We start from the raw sequence: 19,950 nt of genomic DNA on the forward strand, positions 1-19,950 counted from the left end.
TGTGGAATTCTAGGTTGGCACTTTTTACTTTCAGCACTTTGAAAATGTCATTTCATTGTTTTCTTGACTTCTAATGTTTCAGATAAGAAATTAACTGTCATTCTTAATGTTATTCTCCTGAATGTAATGGGGTTTTCTTCTCTGGCTGATTTAAGATTTTTCTATTAATCTTTGATTTTCAGCAGTTTGATTATGATACACCTAAGTAAGGGTTTTTTAATTATTATTTTGTATGTATCCCCTTTGTGATTCACTGAGCTTCTTGGATCTGTGGGTTAATGTCTTCCATCAATTTTGGAAAATTCTTAGCCATTATTTCTTCAAATATTTATTTTTCCCTATTCCCTCTTTCCTTTCCTCTGGACTTCAGTTACACATCTGCTGTTGTCCCATAGGACTTTGATTTTCTATTCTTTTTTTTTTTTCTCTCTCCCTGCTTCAGTTGGACAAGTTCATTTTTTGTTTTGTTTTGTTATGTTTTGTTTTTTTGAGACAGAGTCTTGCTCTGTTGCCCAGGCTGGAGTGCAGTGGCATGATCTCGGCTCACTCCAACCTCCACCTGCTGGGCTCAAGTGCTTCTCCTGCCTCAGCCTCCTGAGTTGCTGGGACTACAGGCAAGCGCCACCACATCTGGCTAATTTTTTGTATTTTTAGTAGAGATGGGGTTTCACCATGTTAGGCAGGCTGGTCTTGAACTCCTGACCTCAGGTGATCCGCCTGCCTCAGCCTCCCAAAATGCTGGGATTACAGGCATGAGCCACTGCGCCCGGACTTCAGATGGACAATTTCTATCACACCTCTTTTTATTCATGTTTCTGCTGTAGACAGTCTGCTATTAAGTCCATCTAACAAATTCATTTTGGATATTATATTTTTTCTATTTCTAGAATTTCCATTTCATTCTCTTATACTTTCTTATGTCTCTGCTGAAATTTTTCATATTTTAACCATTTTGTCCATCTCTTCCTCTGACTTTATATCATCTTTATAATTATTATAAAGCTCCTATCTGCTAATTCATCTCAGAGTCTGCTTTTATTTACTATTTTACTGCCATTTCCTGCTTCTTAAAATGCTATTTAATTTTGTTTGAATGCTGTACGTTGTGTTTAAAAGTACAGTGTTGACTAAAGTGGCTAATTTTTAAACCTTTTACTTTTGAGATAATTGTAGATTCACATGCAGTTGTTAAATAAATAGCTAATGTTTACCTGCAGAAAAGGCTTGCCCTTCTATCAGGAAGTGCAGGTGAGGTGGTGGTTTTTTTTTGTTTAATCAGGGGTTGGATCAGTACTAGTTAGTTTTAGTTCACCAGTAGTTGCAGTGTCTTGGGATCAGGATCAGCAGGATCAGGCCCCTCCCTCCATCAAGTCTTTGGGACCTAACCACTGAGATTACAGAGCTCTTTCTCTGTTTACCAGCTCTTCCCCCACTTCCACATCACTGCTTCCATAGTAGTTCATTGGAGACATTTGGTGGGTAGGGAGGACTAGCTCTATATTGGAGACTCTTCCAGATTTCAGTCCTCCATACCAGCCCAAATGTAGTTGCTTTTCTTTTCTAGCAAAGTTTATCTGCCTGTAGAGTCTTACTTCTTCATGTCTCCCATGCTGCAGGTATGAATCAGCACTTAAGGGCTCATCTCATTCTGGAATTTATTTTATTTAGACTTCTTGAATTTACAATTTTTTGATAGCTTCAAACAAAAATATGATGCTGTGGTTGTTGTTGTTTATTCCATTCTGTCGCTGTTACAGCACAAATGTGTTCTTTCTTGACCATCATCATCTTAGCTGGAAGTGGAACTATATGTCTTTTATTAGATTAAGGTTTATTATTATTTTACTATTTATTTTTATTTATTTATTCTAAAATGGAGTTTCACTTGCTCTGTGGCCCAGGCTGGAGTGCAATGGTGCATTCTCGGCTCACTGCAACCTCTGCCTCCTGGGTTTAAGCAATTCTCCTACCTCAGCCTCCTGAGTAGCTGGGATTACAGGTGCCCACCACCACACCTGGCTAATTTTTGTATTTTTAGTAGAGATGGGGTTTCACCATATTGGCCAGGCTGGTCTCGAACTCCTGACCTCAGGTGGTCTTCCTGCCTCGGCCTCCCAAACTGTTGGCATTACAGGTATGAGCCACTGTGCCCAGCCTATTATATTTTTTTGGAGACAAAGTCTGGCTTTGTCAGGCAGGAATACACCCAGGCTGGAGTACAGTGGTGTGATCATGGCTCATTGCAGCCTTGAATTCCTGGGCTCAAGCAATCCTCCCACTTCAACCTCCCGAGTAGCTGGGACCACAGGCATGCATCACCATTCCCAGCTAATTTTTGTATTTTTTGTAGGGACAGGATCTTACTTTGTTGTCCAGGTTGGTCTCAAATTCCTGAGCTCAAGCAATCCTCCTCCTGCCTTGGCCTACTGAAGTGCTAGGATTAGTAGGCATAAGCCACTATGCTCAATCAGTTTATTGTGAAAAATATCATGTATACAGTAGAGTATATGTATCTTACAGAAAGTTATAAAACATATTAATCAAACATCTGATGATCAGCACTCGGGTTAAGAAATAGAACATCAGCCAGGCACAGACACTTACACCTGTAATCCCAGCACTTTGGGAGGCCGATACAGGCGGATCGCTTGAGGTCAGGATTTCAAGACCAGCTTGGCCAACATGGTGAAACCCCGTCTCTACTGAAAACAAAAAATTAGCCAGGCATGGTGGCAGACGCTTATAGCCTACTCGGGAGGCTGAGGCGGGAGAATCACTTGAACCCAGGAGGCGGAGGTTGCAGTGAGCCAAGATCACCCCATTGCACTCCAGCCTGGGAGACAGAGCGAGACTTCATCTCAAAAACAACAACAACAACAACAACAACAAAAGAAGAAATAGAACACTAGAACCTTAGAATCTTGCTGTGCTCCTCTTCCACTGTATCCTCATCTTCCCCTCATCCCTGCAGAGATCATTTCTATCCAGATTTTTGTATTATCATTTCCCTGGAATTCTTTATGGTTTTGCCAGCTGTGTATGCATTCCTTTAAATACATTGTGGCTTTTTGCCCTTTCTGAACTTCATGATACATGGAATTATACTACATGTGGTGTGATTTGCTGCTTTAGATCAACGTCATGTTTATGAATTCATCCATGTTAATGTGCATAGATAGCTATTAGCTGTTAATTTTCATTGTACTGTGATATTCCATCACATGATTATACAACCATTTATCCATTTGCTATGGCCTGACTGTGTCTCCCCAAATTCACATGTTAAAAACTTAATCCCCAATGTGACAGTGTTGGGAGATGGGCCTGATGGAAGGTGTTTAGGTCATGAGGGCTCTTGTGTATTAATGCCACTATAAAAGTGCTTTCAGGAGTGAGTTCACCATTTTCTGCTTTTCAGCCATGTGAGGACATAGCATTCTGGGGATTCTGCTAAACATTCTACAATATATGGGACGATCCCTCACAAAAAGAATTATCCAACCCAAAATAAGCAGGGTTTTATTCTGGTTGGAAGAGGAATCAAGCTTTTTTCTGTGATGAGTAGAGCTACTTTCCATGTTTGTCTCCATGCCTGCTGTGGGAGCTCAGTGTCATTTCAAGTTCCTCTTCACTCAGTCCCCCCATGCACCCTCCCCAGCTAGTAGCCCACTTTCACTAATGAGCACTTCTTTACTTTAGCTTGGGGACAAACACTGCTGCTGCTTCTGCTGCTGAGTGTAAGGGAGTGGAGGGAAGGGGCTTGAGACCCCTGCTGTCATGAGATCAGTTGTGTACTCTCAGCAGCAGTTTATGAGGGTTCTTATTTTCTCATATCCCCACCAACACTTAACAGCAACAACCTTTAAATCTGTTGCCAGTCTGATGGGTGCAAACTGGTATCTCAGTGTCAGTTCAATTTGTGTTTTCTTTTTTGCAATTTTTTTTTTTTCTTTATTGATCATTCTTGGGTGTTTCTCACAGAGGGGGATTTGGCAGGGTCATAGGACAATAGTGGAGGGAAGGTCAGCAGATAAACAAGTGAACAAAGGTCTCTGGTTTTCCTAGGCAGAGGGCCCTGCGGGCTTCCACAGTGTTTGTGTCCCTGGGTACTTGAGATTAGGGAGTGGTGATGACTCTTAACGAGCATGCTGCCTTCAAGCATCTGTTTAACAAAGCACATCTTGCACCGCCCTTAATCCATTCAACCCTGAGTGGATACAGCACATGTTTCAGAGAGCACAGGGTTGGGGGTAAGGTCACAGATCAACAGGATCCCAAGGCAGAAGAATTTTTCTTAGTACAGAACAAAATGAAAAGTCTCCCATGTCTACCTCTTTCTACACAGACACGGCAACCATCCGATTTCTCAATCTTTTCCCCACCTTTCCCCCCTTTCTATTCCACAAAACCGCCATTGTCATCATGGCCTGTTCTCAATGAGCTGTTGGGTACACCTCCCAGACGGGGTGGTGGCCGGGCAGAGGGGCTCCTCACTTCCCAGTAGGGGCAGCCGGGCAGAGGCGCCCCTCACCTCCCGGACGGGGCGGCTGGCCGGGCAGGGGGCTGACCCCGCCCCCACCTCCCTCCTGGACGGGGCGGCTGGCCGGGCAGAGGGGCTCCTCACTTCCCAGTAGGGGCGGCCGGGCAGAGGCGCCCCTCACCTCCCGGACGGGGCGGCTGGCCAGGCGGGGGGCTGACCCCCCACCTCCCTCCCGGACGGGGCAGCTGGCCGGGCGGGGGGCTGACCCCCCACCTCCCTCCCGGACGGGGCGGCTGGCCGGGCGGGGGGGCTCCTCACTTCCCAGTAGGGGCGGCCGGGCAGAGGCGCCCCTCACCTCCCGGACAGGGCGGCTGGCCGGATGGGGGGCTGACCCCCCCACCTCCCTTCCGGACGGGGCGGCTGGCCGGGCGGGGGGCTGACTCCCCCACCTCCCTCCGGGACGGAGCGGCTGGCCGGGCAGAGGGGCTCCTCACTTCCCAGTAGGGGCGGCCGGGCAGAGGCGCCCCTCACCTCCCGGATGGGGCGGCTGGCCAGGCGGGGGGCTAACCCCCCCACCTCCCTCCTGGACGGGGCGGCTGGCCGGGCGGGGGGCTGAACCCCCCACCTCCCTTCCGGACGGGGCGGCTAGCTGGGCGGGGGGCTGACCCCCCCACCTCCCTCCCGGACGGAGCGGCTGGCCGGGCAGAGGGGCTCCTCACTTCCCAGTAGGGGCGGCCGGGCAGAGGCGCCCCTCACCTCCCGGACGGGGCGGCTGGCCAGGCGGGGGGCTAACCCCCCCACCTCCCTCCTGGACGGGGCGGCTGGCCGGGCGGGGGGCTGATCCCCCCACCTCCCTCCCGGACGGGGCGGCTGGCCGGGCGGGGGGCTGACCCCCCCACCTCCCTCCCGGACGGGGCGGCTGGCCGGGCGGGGGGCTGACCCCCCCACCTCCCTCCCGGACGAGGTGGCTGCCGGGCGGAGACGCTCCTCACTTCCCAGACGGGGTGGCAGCCGGGCGGAGGGGCTCCTCACTTCTCAGACGGGGCGGCTGCCGGGTGGAGACGCTCCTCACTTCCCAGACGGGGCGGCTGCTGGGCGGAGGGGCTCCTCACTTCTCAGACGGGGCGGTTGCCAGGCAGAGGGTCTCCTCACTTCTCAGACGGGGCGGCTGGGCAGAGACGCTCCTCACATCCCGGACGGGGCGGCAGGGCAGAGGTGCTCCCCACATCTCAGACGATGGGCGGCCGGGCAGAGATGCTCCTCACTTCCAGGATGTGATGGTGGCCAGGAAGAGGCGCTCCTCACTTCCCAGGTGGGATGGCGGCCGGGCAGAGAGGCTCCTCACTTTCCAGACTGGGCAGCCAGGCAGAGACGCTCCTCACTTCCCAGACGGGGTGGCGGCCGGGCAGAGGCTGCAATCTCGGCACTTTGGGAGGCCAAGGCAGGCGGCTGGGAGGTGGTTGTAGCGAGCCGAGATCACGCCACTGCACTCCAGCCTGGGCGCCATTGAGCACTGAGTTAACGAGACTCTGTCTGCAATCCCGGCACCTCGGGAGGCCGAGGCTGGCAGATCACTCACGGTTAGGAGCTGGAGACCAGCCCCGCCGACACAGCGAAACCCCGTCTCCACCAAAAAAATACGAAAACCAGACAGGCGTGGCGGCGCGCGCCTGCAATCGCAGGCACTCGGCAGGCTGAGGCAGGAGAATCAGGCAGGGAGGTTGCAGTGAGCTGAGATGGCAGCAGTACCGTCCAGCTTCGGGTCGGCATCAGAGGGAGACGGTGGAAAGAGAGGGAGAGGGAGACCGTGGGGAGAGGGAGAGGGAGAGGGAGAGCGTGTTTTCTTAATTAACGATGATTTTGTTTTGTTTTGTTTTGTTTTGAGATGGAGTTTCCTTCTTTTTGCCCAGGCTGGAGTGCAATGGCACGATCTCGGCTCACTGCAACCTCCACGTCCCGGTTCAAGTGATTCTCCTGCCTCAGCCTCCCGAATAACTGGGATTACAGGTGCACACCACCATGCCCAGCTAATTTTGTATTTTTATTAGAGATGGGATTTCACCATGTTGGCCAGGCTGATCTCAAACTCCTGACCTCAGGTGATACACCTGCCTCGGTCTCCCAAAGTGCTGGGATTACAGGCGTGAGCCACCGTGCCTGGCCAATTAATAATGATTTTGAACAGCTGTTTGTAACTCTGGTTTCTTTCTCTGAATTGGCTATGTACATCCTTTCCCATTTTTCTATTTGATTTCCTATCTTTCTCTTATTGATTTGTAGGATTTTATTGTATACTTTGAATATTAGGTTTTTGACAGTTTTTTGTGTTGCAGATATCTCTCATCTGTTGCTTATTTATAGTGTCAGCAATTTAACAGAATTTTGATGAAATTCATCAATTTTTCATCTTCCATTTTATGCTTTTGAGGTATTTATTGATTAAGAGATTTTCCCCCTACTCCAGTATCACAGAAGTACTGTTTTATGTTTCTCCTGTTGATGTTACAATTTCACCTTCCACATTTAGGACTTTGATCCATCTGGAGTCTTTGCGAATGATGTAACTTGGGATCCAATTTGATTTTTTCCACATGTTGATCCAGTTTTCCAAACACTGTTTACTAAGTGGTCTGTTTTACCCCATTACTTGTAGTGCCCCCTTTATCATTTATCCAGTCCCTATATATACATGGGTCTTTCTCTTTACTCCCTTTCATTTTTTTTTTCCTTTTTTTGGAGACAGGGTCTCACTTTGCCGCACAGGCTGGAGTGCAGCGGCGCGATCTCAGCTGACTGCAACCTCCACCTCCTGGGTTCCTCCCACCTCAGCATCCCGAGTAGCTAGGACTACAGACACGTGCTACCATGCCTGGCTAATTTTTAAATATTTTTTATAGAGACAGGGTCTTGCCATGTTGCCCAGGCTGGTCTCAAAGTCCTGGGCTCAAACGATCTACCTGCCTTGGCCTCCCAAAGTGTTGGGATTACAGGCATGAACCATGGCACCTGACCTGCGCTCCTGTTTCTACTTCATGGGTTTATTGGTCTTGTTCTTGGGGCAGAAAAACTGTTGTATTATTGTGGCTTTGTAGTATGTCAGTATTAGTTGGCTAGGGCTGCCATAAGAATGTGCCACAGAATGGGTGGCTTAAGCAACAGAAATTTATTTTCTCACAGTTCTGGAGGCTAAAAGTCTGCGATCAAGGTGTCGGCAGGGTTAATTTCTTCTTAGGCCTCTTTCCTTAGCTTGTAGATGGTCACCTTCTTCGTGTGTCTCCACATGGTCTCCTCCTGTGTGTCCCTGTGTCTTCATTTTCTCTTCTCATAAGGACATCAGTCATACTGGATTAGGGCCCACCCCTAATGACTTCATTTTTAACTTAATTACCTCTTTAAAGAGGTAATATCTGTCTTTATCTTCAAATACACTCACATTCTGAGATACTGGGGTTTAGGACTTCCACATATAAATTTAGGGTAGACACACTTCAGCCCATAATAATGTTTTAATATGTAGTATAGCAATTATCCCCTCCTTGCTTTTCTTTTTAAAATATTGTCTGAGCTGTTTATAGGTCTTCATTTTTCCATAAATATTTTATAAGAAATTGGTCTAGTTCCTTAAAAGAGTCCAGTTGGAATTGTTATTTAGGTTGAATAGGATGTATACATTAATTGGAAAAGATTGACATATTTATAATGTTAATTTATATTCATTCAAGACCATGGAATATCTTTTAATTTATTTAGATATTCTTTTTTGTACTTTAACAACAATTTCAACTTTTTCTTAATAGAGACTTTTGAATTCTTTGTTAAGGTATTCCCTTACATGTAAGTCTACCTTACGTTTCTGGTTGCTGTTGTGAAAGTTAATTTATATATTTTCTATCGTATTTGATAGTTGATTATTATTAGAAATGCCATTGATTATTATAAGTTGATTTTGTATCTGGCAAACTTATTAAACTCTTGTTAGTTTTATTAGTTTGTTTATTCTTTATTTTTTCCAAGTAGATGGACTACTGTCTGCAAATGACAGTTTTCTTTTCCTTTATTTCAATACTTATACATTTTAGTTGTTTCTGTTATCTTATGGCATTGACTGGTAGATCTAATACTGTGTTAAACAGTGGACTGGATACTGTGAATCTTTGTTTTGTTTGTAGTTGTATTAGTTATCTATTGCCATGTAACAAATTATCTCAAAATTTAGCAGCTTAAAACAGTAATAAATGTTTATTCTCTTATACAGTTTCTTTGGGTCAAGAATTTGGTTTCAGCATGGTTGGGTGATTCTGATTGAGAATATCTCCTGAGGTTGCAGTCACAATGTCATCTGGGGCTGCAGTCATCTGAAGGCTTGACTGAGGCTGGAGGATCTGCCTCCAGGCTGGCTCACTCATGTGGCTGTTGGCAAGAGGCCTCAGTCCCCTGCCATGTAGACCTCTCTGTAGGGCTGCTTGAGTGTCTTCAGGATGTGGCACTTAGCTTTCCCCAAAGTGAGTGATCCAAGAGAGCATGATCTGTGTCAGAGTGAGATGGAAGCCTCAATGTCTTTTATCATCTAGTCTTGGACTTCATACTTCATCATTTACACAAGGTTCTATTGGGTATACAAGTCGGCCCTATTGAATGTGAGGGGGGACTACTTGAAGGTGTGAATATCAGGAGGGAGGGATTATGTGGAGGCCATTTTGGAATCTGGCTGACACACCAGTCTGAAAGAAAGTGCTTCTAAATCTCTGTTAAGAATGACATTTGTTATAAGTTGTGGATATATGACTTTTATCATTTAAGGAAGTTCCCTTCTCCTGTTTTGTTGAGATATTTAAAACAAAAAAAGTATTAAAGACAGTTAAGGTGGGTGGGGCAGCAACCTTACAAGCAAATGAATGTGACAGGCCTGCACACACAGAGCCAGCTTTGGATCTCTCCTGTAGTCCTGTGTGATAAGTGGGAGGCATTGGCCCATCATGAGCCCTCTGTAGCTGAAGAACTCTGCAAAAACAGCCCTTTCTGCCTTGGGAGAACTGGCATAGCTATTTTACTTTTTTCTTTTCCCTTGCAGTGTCCAAGACAAAGATTTTGGCCACAGGAGGAGCATCTCACAATAGAGACATCTTACAGGTAAGCATTAGTAGTGGGCCTTACACCATGGCCTTTCCCATATCTGTTATGTCTAAGAGCCAGAGACTCGATAGGAAGGACAGCCTCCATTCCCACTCCTGCAGGAATGGGGAGCTCTTAGCTCACACTCCAGGAAGCAGCTCTGTTGCCTTACAGTTCACACTGTGAGTGGGATCTGTCTCACATGCAGGTGAATTCTATGGCTGTGTACAATCCACTCTCTGATACCAGCACTGTCCTCTGGAGTCACATGGAAAGTGCCTGTTCTTCCACATGGCAAACCTTCTCACATCTAGTGCCAGTGTTCTTGTCTTCCTCAAGGCCTCTGCCTTCCAATGTAACCATCGCTGATTCTCCAACCAGTCCTCTTATAACACAGTTGCCAGACTGTTACTGTCCTTCTGGTCCTTCATTATGCCAGGAACATATGACCAAAAGTAGAATCAACCTGCAGATGTCTGACACTCAGACTGTCACCTGTGGGGCTGTCAAAGCCTGTTATGGAGACATTGTGCATTTTTGGGTGTAGCCTGGGGCTGCCTTAACTGTTAGAGTAACTGTACTAGCTGTTTGCTTGTGACTACCTATCTTAGGTAACATTTTTCTAGAAACAGAGCCTGAAATGGGAATTCTTCTATAAGCAGTTTGTTGAGAGAGTACTCCCAGGAAGAAGGAAGTGAGGGACTCAGGGCAGTGCAGAAGAAGGATAAGTGAGGATATGGTCTTATCTGGAGTCTACTTCAGCTCCATCCTGGTGGGGAGGTGGGGCTCTGGAACATGAATTATACCACAGAGCTGATTTTACCTTGGGACAAGGGGGCCAACAGGCCACCCTGGGGAGGTTAAATTTCCTGTGAGCGGTGGCCTATGCTCAGCCAAGGTCAGCTTTCTTGAGGAAGTAGTGCTGCAAGCCATTAGTAGCCAGTACTCACAGCAGCTGGGGCAGGATGCACAATGGTCCAGTGAGGGGGATCTGGGTAGGCATCAGTGGCATCTACTACAATATCTCTGGTCAACAAAGACCTCCCCCAAGTTCTTTCCATGTGAACTCCTCTTAGTACAGGTCCTCCATTTGAAATGTATGCAATTTATTTTTGAACCTAAATGGGAAACTTCACCATTATCCCCATGAAACATGCTCCTGTTAGCTTGGGTTTGTTTGGGCTTGTTAATGTTAGTCTAATACCCAGCTGTCTCCAGCCCTAGGTCAGCGCCATTTGCTAAACATACTTCCTAAATCTTCTGCCTTGTCTTTGGTGAAGTGGCTAAAAAGTACAGGGACAGCCTGGGGAGCTGTGGCTCTCCACTACGGACTTCCCCCAGCTCATCCTGACTCTGTTATCACCAGGGTAGCATGACCAAGCATACTCCTCTTAAGGCAGTCGAGGTGGAATGGAAGGGGTCAGAAGACATATGAGGGAGAGAGCCTGGAAAGTGCATCCCACAACGTCTGTGTTCCCTCTGAGGAATGGCTCACCACAGTAGAACCTCTGTGTCCTTTTCAGGTGCTTGCAGATGTGTTTGGTGCCCCGGTGTATGTTATAGACACTGCCAACTCGGCCTGTGTGGGTTCTGCATACCGAGCTTTTCATGGTAGGTTGATGGAGGGAGACAGCTATCTCTGGAAGTGGCCAGGACATGGGGTGGGCTGAGGAGGGTGGAAAGGGGAGAGTGAGGTGTACCCAGTCTTTGGGGACATTGGAGTCTTGGGGACTTCAGCTTCATTTTTCTAGCTCCCAGCAGGTGAGAACCAACCCATACTCTCTGTTCCTTTATTCTTTGCTTAAAGTGGAGAAAAAGAGGCTGGGTCCTAACTGAATGAGGTCTGGTCAGAGTTAAGGTCAGCACAGGGACACGGGAAAAGAACACAGGCATGGTTGAGAGCACGTGGGCATGAGTCTGGACAGCTAGAGGGCAGGAGAGGTGGACAAAGTCCAGAGCCGTCTTTTCAGCAAGAACAGAGTTGAAACAAAGGGGAAGGCTTCAGGCCCAAGCAGTCCAGGACCCTGGACAGCACCATGGAGCCCTGTTGCCCTGTTGGAGGCCTCGCTAAAACTCTGGGTATTAAGGGAAGCTCCACGATCTAGGCGAGTTCTGGCGGGAGCAGCACCTACCTGCAAGGGCAGTCCTTCAAGTTGGATCAATTTGCTCTGTCTCCTGCTTGCTCAGGGAGCTCCTGTAGCAGCCCAGGTGGTTCTATTCTTTTCATATTCTTAACATTTAACATACCTATTTCAGCTTATATTTTTCTTTTCTTTTTTTTTTTTTTTGAGACGGAGTCTTGCTCTGTCACCAGGCTGGAGTGCAGTGGTGCAATCTTGGTTCACTGCAAGCTCTGCCTCCCGGGTTCACACCATTCTCCTGCCTCAGCCTCCTGAGTAGGTGGGGCTACAGGTGCCTGCCACCATGCCCAGCTAATTTTTTGTATTTTTAGTAGAGGAGGGGTTTCACTGTGTTAGCTGGGATGGTCTCGATCTCCTGAGTTTGTGATGTGCCCACCTTGGCCTCCCAAAGTACTGGGATTACAGGCGTGAGCCACCGCACCCGGCCTAAGCTTATGTTTTTCTATCAACGTTGAGAATTAATCAGGCAACATATCCTTCTCTTAATAATTAACCTTGGCCGGGTGTGGTGGCTCATGCCTGTAATTCCAGCATTTTGGGAGGCCGAGGCGGGTGGATCACAAGGTCAGGAGTTCGAGACCAGCCTGGCCAATATGGTGAAACCCCATCTCTACTAAAAATACAAAAATTAGCTGGGCATAGTGGCACACACCTATAGTCCCAGCTACTTGGGAGGCTGAGGCAGGAGAATCGCTTGAACCTGGGAGGCAGAGGTTGCAGTGAGCCGAGATTGCGCCATTGTGCTCCAGCCTGGGTGACAAAGTGAGACTCCATCTCAAAAAACAAAAAAATAATAATTAACCTCTTATTCATTTATTCTCTCCCCACCCCATCTACCTCATCCTGCCTCATGCCATATCCTATATCAAGATCACTTGGGAATTTATTTCCAGATTCTTATATTAAGTACATTTAATATTATATTGGCTTTTATTCACACTTACCTATGAGTCTGCCTGCCTGCCTGCCTGCCTGCCTTCCTTCCTCTGTTTGTTACTTTGTCATTTTTTTTTTTTTTAACTTCCTGACATTTCGGTTGGGTGCAGTAGCTCACGCCTGTAATCCCAGCACTTTGGGAGGCCAAGGTAGGCGGATTATGAGGTCAGGAGATCGAGATCATCCTGGCCTAGAGGGTGAAACCCTGTCTCTACTAAAATACAAAAAAAAAAAAAAAAAAATAGCTGGGCATGGTGGCGTGCGCCTGTAGTCCCAGCTACTCGGGAGGCTGAGGCAGGGGAATAGCTTGAACTTGGGAGGCGGAGGTTGCAGTGAGCTGTTGCAGTGAGCCGAGATCGCACCACTGCACTCCAGCCTGGCAACAGAGCAAGACTCCATCTCAAAACAAAAAACAAAAAACAAAAAAACACAAACTTCTTCTTCTTTCTCCTTTATTTCTATGCTGAGGTTTTGTTTTGTTTTGTTTGAGACAAGGTCTCTGTTGTCCAGCCTGGAGTGCAGTGGCGTAGTCATGGCTCACTGCAGCCTCGACCTCCTAGACTCAGGTGATCTTCCCACCCCCACCTCAGCCTCCCGGATAGCTGGGACTACAGGCACACACCACCACACCTGGCTAATTTTTGTAGATATAGGGTTTCGCCATGTTGCCCAGGCTGAACTCGAACTCCTGGGCTCAAGTGATCCACCCACTTCACCCTCCCAAAGTGCTAGGATTACAGGCATGAATCCTAGTGCTAGGATTACCGCACCCAGGCTGTATGGTAGTTTTGTTGGAATATACAACCTAAATAAATATTTTAAGAGAGAATTCAATAGGTGATGGTTTTGAGGCCTGACATGTCCAACAAGGCCTTTGTTTCATCCTCCCAAATACTGGCTGGGTAAAAGACTCTATGTTCAAAATACTTTTCCTGAGAACTGTGAAGATACTCTTCCATAATCTTCTGGCCTTCAGGGTTGCTGATGAGAAGTATGGGGTCTGCTTCATAATTCTTTTGTGGAAGTGGGAAAGGAGTTTCCCTTTAGGGACTTCACTGCCATCCTGCACTGTGTTTTGTTTTATTCTTTTTCCCTTTCTGTGCTTGCCAAAGGGTACCTGGGCCACTGCCCTGCTCTGCCCTCCAAAACCAAAGCCTGAGCCAAATCTTAGCTCACCAGTCCCTACCCAGAGGGATACTAACCACTTCATTTGGAGATATCTTCTCCCCATCTGGGTCTGGGGATGACTGTCTTGTGTAGCCAGTCTGCGAGTATGAGTGGAGATGGAACCAGAGTCTTTTGATTAGTTTCTCTGCTGTCCACCCCACCACCATTCCAGTCCCTCATCCATTCTGCTCTGAGCTGGGATTTTCTAGCATTTGGTTAGGAAAACTGGTCCTCACATCTTCAGAGGGCCCTTCTTCACTCCTGGTGGTGGTGGTGTTTCTCTGTATATCTGACGCTGCTACCTACCTTCCCTAGAAATTGCTCATTGTTTCTTGCCCACCAATGGCAACCTTCCCCCTGCTACTCATTTGCTTGGTGAGTAATTATTGAGTGCCCCCTGTATGCCAGATGGTGTGCTAGGCACCACGGTTATAGTGGTGACCCGGAGAGACAGTGTCTGGCCTCGTGGACTTTACAGCTCAGCAAAAGAGGGATCTTAAACCAATAATCACTGAAATATATGGGCACAAGTTGGGAAAAGTGCTCTGAGGAAAAGCAGATGGTGCTGAGCGCTAAGGAGGGCCTCCTGAACAAGTGATGGTCTTAGGTGCATCTTAGCTGAGGAGAAGGGAACGGGCATGTGAAGAGTGGAAAGAACATTCCATACAGTGAAAAGGCTCTGAGGCAGAATGAGTGGAGAGAAGACCAGGCTGTCCAGAATGTGGTGAACGAGGGGAGAGAGGAGGGGCAGGCAGACCCTTCCCCATCATATGTCGAGGTTACCCGACCTATTCCATGAAAGGCACAACCACAAAGAGCAAGACAAGCTGGGTCCTGCTGGAGACAAGCCTGCACTTGGCATTTTTTTGTTTTGTTTTGTTTTGTTTTGTAATTTTATTGAGGTACAATCTATATGACATAAAAATCATCCATTTTAAGTGTCCAATTCATTGATTTTTCATAAATGTACTGAATTGTGCAACCATCACTATAATCCAGTTTTAGAACAGTTTGCCACCCCAGTGAGATCCTTTGTGGTGTTTTTGGTTAACGTCTTCACTTGCAACATGCACTAATGTGAAGTGACCTTTCCCTTCTAGGTCTTGCAGGTGGAACAGATGTGCCCTTTTCAGAGGTTGTGAAGTTAGCTCCAAATCCCAGACTAGCTGCTACCCCAAGCCCGGGAGCTTCTCAGGTGAGAGACCATCAGAATTTGTTTGTAGCATTTGCATTATGAAAGCCCGCTAGGGTTTTTTCCCCCACCAAAAGGTCACCTACATTGAACGTGATGTGCTCAACTAAAGGAGAAATTCTGCTTTATTGAAATTATCAAGAAAATGGAGCTAAAGAGCCAGGTTGTCAGCTGCAAGTCACAGATACTGCTGATTTTACAGCCAGGGTCAGATGGATTGCTGGGCATATTTGTATTGCTTCTTATGCCTCACGGTGGGCCCTTCCATGTCACTGGGCTATAAAAGCTACTGAAAGGATCCATCACTGAAATTCAAGACATGCTGGGTTTCTAGCACTGAAATCTCAAGTCTAGACCCAAGATAGCTGTGCAGTCACCCAGGCCAGGAAATCCCTGTGAAGGCAGACCTCACTTGTTGCAGGTTGGGTCCCTCAGAAAGCAGAGTCTGAGATGTCAACTAGGATATATGAGGTTTATGGGAGTCGGGGGAGTTGCTCTTGGAATCCACAACTGCAGAAAGGAAAGGGAGTAGACAGGATTGGACAGAGGGAGAAGGTGAGCAGCAATGCAATTTCTGGAGCCTAAGCTATTCGTACAGAAAGCTCCGAAGCTGAGATGACCTTTAGAGTTTTACCCAGTTGGTCTAAGGGGCTGGGCCTTTATACCCCATGTCAATCAGTCATCACATGTGGGCCACCCCAGGATGGGGTGAGGCAGCTCTTTATAGCTAAAGCAATCTCCAAAGTGGGCTGTCAGCTGAGGGCTCTCTGCCAACAGCACTCCCCTCAGTTGGGAGAATAAGTTCTTCATTCCCGAGGTGAATCTGGATGGCCCACCACAGCATCCGCCACACCACTGCACCTATTTGCAGAAGGGTCTGGCAGCCCAGCAGCAGGGGTGGGTGCATCTTGTAAGGAACTGTGAAGGGTCTGAGATTTACCTGACTTGCAAGCTAACAAGTGAGCCTGCCACCATTTTGTAGCGGCAGGCAGAAGACACGGGACTCCTGGATCAGAGACAAAGGGCTTTATTATGATGAACCATGATGAACTCATGGTTCATCAGGAAGCATGAGCTTCATGCTTGCCTCATTTTCCCTTGGCCCCCAAATTCCACAGGGTGATGCAAAGTGGGCCCAGGTGGATACTGGCACATAATAGTCTGTGATACAACTAAATGATCCCGAGCATAGAAAACTCCCAACCTTGTAAAGAAACTGCGAGCAAACCTGTCTAAACTTTGCCACCAAAGGAGACATTATCCTTTTTATTCTTGTCAGCAAACAGATAAATATTCTCTCCAGTGTCTCTGCCCTGGAGAGACACACTATCTGTATGTCTCTATACTTTACAAACATCCTTGAAAAGATGGCCTGAAACGAAAGCTGTCATAAGATATGTAGAAACACTATGGAGAATTGTCTCCTAGCATATCTTGGAAGCAGGAGCTCATGCTGTCTAGGAGACCAGACAAACCGCACACATAGGTGTGCCCAAGCATCTGTAATTTTTCTGTTGTGTGTGAGAGGCTATTTTTCTCTCATGTTCGAGAGGCCACTCGATACACTGGAAAGATTCAATGTCGAGATAAAGGACATTTAAGTTCTGATTCTTATTCTGCTTCTCCTTCACCATGAGACCTTAAGCAGCACTCCTTGTCTCCAGACCTCTGTTTGTTTATCTGTGAAGTGGGTACACCATCTGTCCTGCCTCCCTTTAACTTGCTAATTGTGTGGCTTAAAAAGAATCCTTGACCAAAATGGCTTTATAATCTAATAGGAAATCTGGAGGTAGAATTGGTTCAGTGGTTCAACCTGAGAACTCTGGTCATGTTCCCTGCAATTACTTAGGTCAGCAGTGGACAATGGGAACATAATGTGAGCCACATATGTCATTTAAAATATTCCGTTGCCTCATTTTTTAAAGTAAAAGTAAAAATAAAAATAAATGATTAAAATTCATTTTAATACATTTTATTTAATCCACTATATCTGAAATATTGTCATGTCAACATGTAATAAATTAGAAGTTATTAATGTGGGGCCGGATGCAGTGGCTCACACCTGTAATCCCAGCACTTTGGGAAGCCAAGGTGGGCAGATTGCTTGAGCCCAGGAGTTTGAGACCAGCCTGGGCAGCATGGCAAAAACCCTGTCTCTACAAAAAATTAAAAAATTAGCTGGGTGTGGTGGTATGTGCCTGTAATCCCAGCTACTCGGGAGGCTGAGGTGGGAGGATCACTTGAGCCCAGAAGGTGGAGGTTGCAGTAAGCCAAGATCACACCACTGCACTCCAGCCTGGGCGACAGAGACCCTGTCTCAAAAAAAAAAAAAAAAAAACAGTTACTAATATGATATTTTACATTTCCTTTTTTGCATGAAGCTTTTGAAATTTGGTGTGCATTTAACACTTATAGTTCTGGGCATGCTTCAAGTATGCAGAGGTATACATGGCTTGCAATTACTGTATTGGATAATGCAGCTCTGGATATACTCCACATGGTGACAGGACAGCTGTAGCTGCCCCAAACATCATGTCTTCACAGCTGTATTCGAAGGCAGGGATCAGAAGGTGACATTGGGCAGAGAGTCTCTCCTCACACACTTCTTGCTCATCAGGGAGAAAAATACTGGCCTATCCCTCCCCTATCCCACACACGCCCAACAGGCTACCACTTGGTCATATGGTCAATTCTAGTTGTAGGAAAGGCTAGGGTAGGGTCTGGCTCTTTCATTCTATCTAGAAGGAGGCCAGCAAGGAGGAAGATAATTGGGGAAAGTTTTAGGGCAGCACAGCAGCGTCTGCCTCATGTAGAGTACGGAGTGGCCAATCCTCTGAGCTGTATGTGCGTCATCACTCTCCCTGGCCTGCCCATGGCCGAAATCACTGACAGCTCATGGAACCCTTTACCATTGGATCCAAATGTAACCTCAAAAGCCCACCCAACAGCAGGTTGCAAGCAGTGACAGTCTATATGATTGTCAGCATATGTGACTTATATGCAGACTGAATTTGTGGACTAGAGTTAAACTTCTTGAGAGCAGGGCCACGTCCTTCATTCTCTCTGTGGCACCTACAGCACTGCTTGTGCTCAAGGGGAAACTTAAAGCAGTAAGAATGTTTTCTCCCTTAGCTCAGCTGAACGTTGCAGTTTCTCCATGAGGAGAAATCAAAGCCCCTTAGCTTTGTTCTCTGACTCCTTAATGTCCAATACAGGCTAGGACAACCTTAGGCCCCTCGCCTGTGGGCCTCTTTATAAAGGGTCACCTGTTATCTTTTGCTTTATTTTACTCATGGGGTCTATTCCCAAGTACTTCACAAACACATAATTCACAGGGTAGAACCAGAACATCAGCTGTGTCACCCTCATTTGGAAGAGCAAAGGAATTTATCTCCCTAAGCCCTTCTAGGCAGCACAGACTTATCATGGACTCAGAAGCCAGCAGGCTCCTTCTCTCTGGCTCTGACACCCTGTGTAACTGTCCCTGAGCCTTCTCAGACAGAGCTGCTCCAGCTGCACCAAGAGTAGGCCCCAGTTGCATAATCAGTTGTTAAAATACTTGGCTTCCAGCCGGGCGTGGTGACTCACGCCTGTAATCCCAGCACTTTCGGAGGCCGAGGCGGATGGATCACATGAGGTCAGGAGTTAGAGACCAGCCTGGCCAATATGGCGAAACCCCATCTCTACTAAAACAGAAAAAAACACAAAAATTAGCTGGGTGTGGTGGTGCACACCTGTAGTCCCAGCTACTCAAGAGGTTCAGGCATGAGAATCACTTGAACCCAGGAGGTGGAAGCTTCAGTTAATCAAGATTGCACCACTGCACCTCCAGCCTGGGTAACAGAGTGAGACCCTGTCTCAAAAAATAAAAAAACAAAACTTAACTTTGGAGCAAATTAAACCAAATTAAGAAGGAATGGGGTTGGCATGAGCTCCTACTTGTGTTTACTTGCGAGTCCCAGGAAAATCCGGGTCCTTGGTCTTGTTGTTTGTCTGTAAGACAGCGTGTGCTTGCCTGAAGTGCATCTGCATTTCTCAGATAAGATGGACAGCCACAGGGAAAACTGCTTAGGGGGATAAAAGAAGAGTAAGAATGTGGGGTTGTGTTTCTTTTTGGTCTTTTTTCTCTGTTGGGCTTTTTGTTTATTTATTTTGGCTTATAATGCAGCACATTGTATATATAATTTTGTAGCTTCTTTAAAATTTCTACATTACAAAATAAATATTTCATTCTTAAAAATGTATGTGCATACCATTTTTAATGACTGTATAATATTCTATCTGGGTAGACCAGGCACGGTGGCTCATACCTATAATCCCAGCACTTTGGGAGGCTGAGGCGGGAGGATCACTTGAGGCCAGGAGCTGGAGACCAGCCTGGGCAAACATGAGACCTCATCTCTTTAAAAAAAAAAAAAAAAAAAAAAAAGCTGGCAGCCAAGGTGGCCAAATAGGAACAGCTCCGGTCTACAGCTCCCAACGTGAGCAACGCAGAAGACGGGTGATTTCTGCATTTTCCATCTGAGGTACCGGGTTCATCTCACTAGGGAGTGCCAGACAGTGCGCACAGGACAGTGGGTGCAGCGCACCGTGCGCAAGCCAAAGCAGGGCGAGGCATTGCCTCACTCGAGAAGTGCAAGGGGTCAGGGAGTTCCCTTTCCTAGTCAAAGAAAGGGGTGACAGACGGCACCTGGAAAATCGGGTCACTCCCACCCTAATACTGTGCTTTTCCGACAGGCTTAAAAAACGGTGCACCAGGAGATTATATCCCGCACATGGCTCAGAGGGTCCTACGCCCACGGAGTCTTCCTGATTGCTAGCACAGCAGTCTGATATCAAACTGCAAGGCGGCAGCCAGGCTGGGGGAGGGGCGCCTGCCATTGCCCAGGCTTGCTTAGGTAAACAAAGCAGCCGGGAGGCTC

The 19,950-nt window shown here is 47.1% G+C and overlaps 1 protein-coding gene across 4 annotated transcripts in view; it reads left to right on the forward strand.

The window, feature by feature from the left end:
* XYLB (xylulokinase) overlaps positions 1-19,950 on the forward strand; it is an 82,844-nt gene that overhangs the window by 40,334 nt on the left and 22,560 nt on the right. For all 4 annotated transcript variants that reach the window (XM_019024711.3, XM_063703703.1, XM_055381291.2 and 1 more), the window contains exons 16-18: positions 9,552-9,610; positions 11,116-11,203; positions 14,937-15,031. In XM_019024711.3, coding sequence (XP_018880256.3) covers positions 9,552-9,610; positions 11,116-11,203; positions 14,937-15,031 — 242 coding nt within the window. The remainder of the gene's footprint in view (positions 1-9,551; positions 9,611-11,115; positions 11,204-14,936; positions 15,032-19,950) is intronic.

This window comes from Gorilla gorilla, chromosome 2, assembly GCF_029281585.2.
Source record: "Gorilla gorilla gorilla isolate KB3781 chromosome 2, NHGRI_mGorGor1-v2.1_pri, whole genome shotgun sequence".
Classification (NCBI taxonomy): Eukaryota; Metazoa; Chordata; class Mammalia; order Primates; family Hominidae; genus Gorilla; species Gorilla gorilla.